Source organism: Limulus polyphemus, unplaced genomic scaffold (genome assembly GCF_000517525.1).
Source record: "Limulus polyphemus unplaced genomic scaffold, Limulus_polyphemus-2.1.2 Scaffold735, whole genome shotgun sequence".
NCBI classification, from domain to species: domain Eukaryota; kingdom Metazoa; phylum Arthropoda; class Merostomata; order Xiphosura; family Limulidae; genus Limulus; species Limulus polyphemus.
In genome coordinates, this window is record NW_013666345.1 from 410,520 (window position 1) to 417,215 (window position 6,696).

Here is a 6,696-nt window from a genome sequence, read left to right on the forward strand (position 1 = left end):
TTGTATCATCAGCAAGTTTACAAATATCACTGTCAAAGGACCTAGCCAAATCGTTGAAATAAACAGTGGACATCAAAAGCAAGTCTTTAAATAAACCTCTAAGTGAACCTACTACTTATATTCTTTATATCGGAAAACTGACCATTAATAATCATTTTTTGATTTCTGACGTCAAGCCAATTTTCTATCCATTGCTTTAACTTTTTACACCAACTTAATTAGCATCCAGTTTACCAATTCATCAGTTATGAGGTGCTTTATCAAAGACTTATCTAGAGTTCAGACTAACTGCTGAAAAAAAAAACGTCATCTTAGTTTTTGGCGATAAGTGGCGAATCGAGTAATATATTAGGCTTCATGTTTATTTTTTAGCATTTTAAAAAGGTAGTACTGTGAACAATTTATAAAAATATGTTAGTAGAATCAATGGTATGTATTTATAATCCTTTATAAGTATTGGTTAGCTCCAATGAGTTAAAAAAACACCGTCATGTTGTTGTTTTGTTGTTGCTAGAAGTAATTATGCTACTAGTTTTATTGAGAATAGTATAGTAATCTTAACCTTGTAGTGAGAGATGCTCCCCGTAATTCTATTACATAATACTATGCGCTAATCGTCACATTGTGTAAACTAGCTTATTAAGTGGATAGCACTTCAAGAATAAATTGATTATTCAAATTCGTAGTAAAAATGTTTTTCATTATTGATACTGGAAACAGTCACACACTAGAAATGTGCATATATGAATGTGAATATACGGAGACTTATAAAAACGTATTATGTGAAATGTAGTGAGTATATGGCAACACACATTGCACTCTTTAATTGCAGTGATTTATTGAAGTATTTAAGGTTATGAAGTTAAGCGCCATAAACGGCAGCGTGCACAATTCCATAGATGTTACAGTTTTTTTTTTTAAAGAAATTTCGTGCAAATGTTGCATAGCAGTCCATAAATGTGAACTGGTGGACTTAAAGGATGGCAACAAATCAAAATCACTTATCTCTAGTTCTTGCCTGACCGAATAGTGGAACTCCACCGTCACTGTTATAGCCCACCCACAGTCTCAGAGTTGAGATTTTGTTTTACGGCACCAAGCCTCGAACCATAGACACTTTGATTCACTGTTCGAGAATGCTAACCAGTAGACCATGACCGGCCTAAGATGTTATAGAAAAGTGATTTATCTCCTCTGACAGCCTACAACCATTTTTTAGTGTCGTTGACTGAAAGTTCAATGTTTTTCATTCAATCTATTGTATGTCAAAATTTATTGTACTTCAAACTGAAAACTCATTACTCATATAAAAATATTAAGTGAATATGTATTAATATAAATATTGCATGGTGTACCTGTAGTTGTAATACATCAGAATATGTCTATAAACGAAATTATGATTTTAAATTTTATGTTCTTTGTTATGTATATTTGAATGTATATCTTTCCTAAGCTTCAACCAATAAGGATTGGGCTTACGAAGTTTTCGGTTGAAAACGCCATTACTTGCCTAGTGCAACAAAGAGATATACTAGTTTCAAACATAAGCAACTATTTCAACTCTGAAGTTACATCTTATCAAATTTCTAGGCAAATATCTTTATTGGTTGGCTGTTGTATAAAGCCGTTCATAAAAACTATACAATAAAAATTTTATTTACAAATACTTAGTTAAATACATTTTTTTCAGATATTGTAAAGAAACAAGAATTTGCCTCTTAGTTTTCCTAAATAAATTTTTTTAAATGAAATTATGCCCAAATATATATAACGTTTTTGACACGAAAGAACCAATATTTAAAATTACAAGTTCGAAATATCTGAAAATAAACTTTAAACGGTTACAAAACTAAAATTATGCTTCAGTATAACAAAAGTACTGTATATTCTCTATCATAATAACCTACATTATTTATTCTGATTAACAAACCTGTCGTAGTATTCAACTATACGGATGATCGCATTTCATCAATTTAATATATCGGTATTTTTCTGAAAATCCCCCCCCCATCCCAGTTACACTATCGTAATAAAGAAAACATTGGAAGCAATTGTAGGACCGAATCTATTAAAATCACTGTTATTCACAGTGAGCATCCATCACAACTTAAACGTAATTATAAAAATACGTGAAAATGTTAAATTTCTTGCTATCTATAAAATTCTCGGCAGATGTCAGGCAAATCGCCAGATTATTACGCTAATCCAAGAGAAGCACACAATAACAAATCGAAAATATTCTAAATCACTTATTTGTACTTTCTACATAAGCGATATTTTCAACTCAACGTATCTAAATTTATGGAATACAGAAGTGATGGGATAACCACAACCAGAGATTTATCTCATAAAAATACACAAGAATGGTACTTTCAACATAATTGGTAGCTTTTGTACATTCGTGTAGAATTATTACGTTTTTTTTTTCTGATCTCTTATATCAAGGATAATGACATAATGCAACGTCCTTCAATAGAAACTAAACTTTTTCAGCAACTTTAGTAGCCTATGGAGTTGTCAAAAGCGGCGTTTAAACTCCATGGTTTGTTATGTACAAAGTCATATCTTATATACTAAACGTTTATCATAATATTGTAAAAGAGCATATGACAAAAATATTACTAAGGTATATGAACTTACAATGGAAAAGTGTTTTTACTAACACTCTCAGACGAAAAATACGAGCAACTGAAAGTAACTGCCGCTTTAGGCGAACATGTATACATAACTAATCTGATAGTTGGAGCCCATTAACGTATTGAATTAAGCCACAAATTACGCATGAAGATGATTCAGTCGAGGCCATTCGTGAAAACAGTTCAAACAAAATGAGAGAGATTGGTAGCACTGTTAACTTACACTTATAAAGTCTTTTGAATTGTTCGTGTAAAAAATGGTCTTGTATAAGAATGTCTGAATATTTCTAGATCTCGTAGCTTGTTTTCCATGATGTCGAATTTCCTCATCTTCACGAGTTAAGTTTTTTTACTTGATCTTCATCATGGCATCGCTCAGCAGTTGCATTTCAACTGTAAAAACAAATAAACAAAATTAACATGACAAATCTCCCAGAAAAACAGTTGACGGTGAGAATTTTACAATTCTATTAAAATAAACAAATAATTTATTGATATCAGTAGCTTTGTTACCCTGATCCATATTTCTAGGGATATTTTACACGGATTTACTTAATGTAGTTCACACCATTACAGGTGTTGTTAGTGCAACTGATGTTGTAAATAGTACCTAGACCACTAATATGTCTGTCGTATCCCGGTCCGTCTGATGAGCGGTGGTATTGGGCAAAAGGCCTCGTCGGCGTTGGATATGATATGTTTGACATATTATTATATATTCTTCTTTGCTTTCGTTCATAAGTTCTTATAAGTTCCTAGACAACCAATCAAACGATGTAGCATTCATAGTTAGTAAAGCTATGATTTATAATAAACATTGTAATAAAAATATTACTGTGTACACTTGATCGTTACAGCAATCTTACATACATAGTCTCGACCGCAGCTTAAATTTAACGTATATAACTATGATAACGTATATACATATATAATAAAAACATTACTGTGTACACTTGATCGTTACAGCAATCTTACATACATAGTCTCGACCGCAGCTTAAATTTAACGTATATAACTATGATAACGTATATACATATATAATAAAAACATTACTGTGTACACTTTATCGTTACAGCAATCTTACATACATAGTCCTGCCCGCAGCTTAAATTTAACGTATATAACTGTGATACGTATAACGTATATACAAATATAATAAAAACATTACTGTGTACACTTGATCGTTACAGCAATCTTACATAGATAGTCTTGCCCGCAGCTTAAATTTAACGTATATAACTATGATAACGTATATACATATATCTTGCAGGTAATAAAACTGAGGGTAATGAATTATTACTTCAAAAGTGTTATGGTAACCAATCATAAATCAATACTTTGGTGGCCCGGCATGGCCAGGTGGATAAGGCGTTCGACTCACAATCTGAGGGTCGCGGGTTCGAATCCGCATACCACCAAACATGCTCGCCCTTTCAGCCGTGGGGGCGTTATAATGTGACGGTCAACCCCACTGTTCGTTGGTAAAAGAGTAGCCCAAGAGTTGGCGGTGGGTGGTGATGACTAGCTGCCTTCCCTCTAGTCTTACACTGCTAAATTAGGGACGGCTAGCGCAGATAGCCCTCGTGTAGCTTTGCGCGAAATTCAAAAACAAACAAACAAACAATACTTTGGAAAGTAAATTAAAGATGTTTATATATTTTGATATATTTTAATGAGTGCATTTGGTTAAAAAATACAGTCATTGCTGCTATCTAAATTAGTTGAAGTTCCTTGTGTCTGTACAAGTATTTCGTTGTTCTTGAACGCAAGAGTCGTCACTACATCATTTAAGTGCATATAATTACAACTTACATTGGATGTCTCTGACCAGTCCTTGGACCTGTGGTTTTGTATCCAAGATTTCCACACTCTGGGTATAGGCGTTGTAGCGAACTGTAAACGGGCGTGGAATAGACAAGGCAAACTTTCTGAAAACAACAAAGGCAGAAACTGCATCAGAGTTGCGTTGCAGTATTTAATTAACATGAACTATGTTTTTATGAGTAAAGTTAATCACAGTTTCTGAACATCAATCGAGCTAAAAATGACCACAGCGCTGATACAGACAAAGAAGAATGTTGACAGTAATTCATTAAATAATATTGATCACCGCATATTTATTTAATTTTTCTTAACAGACCCCTCACGAGCCAGTGGGGAACATTTCTGTTGAAAAACAAAACAACTACTCAATGCGGTTTTCTTAATTTAAACTGAAATTTTTTGGGCATTTTTACTGGCTAAAAAGAAGGCATTTCCCGCACTCTCTTAGCGTTGGGGCTGCGAAAAGTGATTTAAAGTGGTAAGATGACTGAAATCCGTCAGCGCATCCCGACCTTAACGGCCAAGCACAAGAAGCATGAAAGTCTCCAAATGACACGCAAAGGTATCCAGGAACCGTTTAGAACCACTTTGATAGATAGATATTGTGCAATAAGCCAAGTGCAATATTGTGCGTGTAGCTGCTTTCAAAGTGTTCCTGTCTGCTCATCCTACTGCTGACTATCGTGATGCTTCGATCTTCCCTACCAAATCGTAGGTGAAATCGTTCGTATTTAAATTGAAAGCTAAATATAAAAAGGTGATAGCAGAAGCTTAAAAGGTTGGCAATTGCTTAATCAATGCTGCTGAGAATGTGGCTTTATTGATATATACTGAGTTTACTCCCAGCGGGTAGACCTTAGTACTAGCTAGTATGGAGACTTGAGGATGCTGTATTTCACTTAAAATTTCATCAATTAACAAACAAAAAACTTGTCTCGAAAAGATACGTCCAAAATCACCCTCCTTGAGAGTTTCCGGATTGAACTTACTTTAAATAATTCAACAAATCGTAGTGTAAAGATACCCCTTGGCTCCTGAGGGACGTGTTAAATTTTTGTTCTGTCGGAATTTTATTTTTGGAAAGTTAATCTAAATAAACAAATTCGAGGCGTAACAAATCTATGAAGTATATACTTTTCCTCAAATTTTCGCAAAATTCCTTGTTCTTTTTTTAAATTTGGTTTATTTATACAAATTTTAACTGTCTGAAAATTTCTTCAGTAATTATTTAATTACTGCTTTATTCTTGAAATGTCAATAATAGGACGTTAAAAAATACAAGTGAAGAGTTTCCTGTCAACAATGTTTACTAGCTGGCAACAATTAAACTATAGTAATAAGGGATAAGAATGAATGAACTATTTTGCTTCAGAATTTCACTCTAACAAATGAAACACTGACTGGTTTTCTAAACAAGATAAAGTATACTTCATTTTTGAAAAAAAAAATATTGATATACGTATTAATTATTTCGAGTTAACACTTAGTAAAAAGCTCACCTCATTTTCCTCTGAGCGTCCTCAAAACTATCAGCCAGAAAATAGACGGGCTGGTACTCCGTTATGGGATACTTCTGCTCCCCAGTTCTATAAGGATCGAAAGGCCTAATCTCTGGTTTATCACTTAAGCAATACTGGAAACGGTAATACAATATTAGATGTCATTATATTGGTAAGGTGTTTCGTTTCCTAGTTCTAACTATTCAGAAAAGATCTATCACATAAATTATTTATGAAAGCCAAAGTGAACGACTGATATGATATTGGATTTACAAATTGAATTACATTGATCAATCTTCCCCTCCTACAGAGAGATAAACTCCAGTGTGTTCAAATCCTTACAGTTCTAGTTCGAATTATGATAGCGTCCTGAATTACAGTATTCATCGTGCGTTTGGTTATCTAAAGTTATGGTTAATATAATTAATGTGTTATTCAGTAAACGAGAACTAACAAAATGAAGATGAAAAGACTTTAGAGCGCTCAAAAATAATATGAAAGTTGAAATCTTTACCAGTTATGATAAACAAACCTCGAGTTCGCCAAACGAAGAAAGTAGTCCAGCGCCATAGGCTTTTATCTCTCCTTCTTGCTTACACAGTCCGAACTCAACTGTAAACCAGTAACACTATAAACAAACAAAAAAAAGTCATGATTTGAAGAAAGTAGTCCAGCGCCATAGGCTTTTATCTCTCCTTCTTGCTTACACAGTCCGAACTCAACTGTAAACCAGTAAC

At 33.6% G+C, this 6,696-nt stretch overlaps 1 protein-coding gene across 4 annotated transcripts in view; it reads right to left on the minus strand.

Moving 5' to 3' along the window:
• Positions 1-2,167: 2,167 nt before the first annotated feature.
• Positions 2,168-6,696, minus strand: part of LOC106460249 (protein henna-like) — a 29,719-nt gene continuing 25,190 nt past the window's right edge. For 3 of the 4 annotated variants that reach the window (XM_013919935.2, XM_022386922.1, XM_022386921.1), the window contains exons 10-13: positions 6,492-6,587; positions 5,960-6,093; positions 4,449-4,564; positions 2,168-3,029 (exon numbers count right to left, since the gene is read on the minus strand). In XM_013919935.2, coding sequence (XP_013775389.2) covers positions 2,986-3,029; positions 4,449-4,564; positions 5,960-6,093; positions 6,492-6,587 — 390 coding nt within the window. In that variant the 3' untranslated portion in view covers positions 2,168-2,985. Of the gene's footprint in view, positions 3,030-4,448; positions 4,565-5,959; positions 6,094-6,491; positions 6,690-6,696 lie in introns of those variants that run through there. The other variant, XM_022386923.1, reaches the window with a different exon arrangement.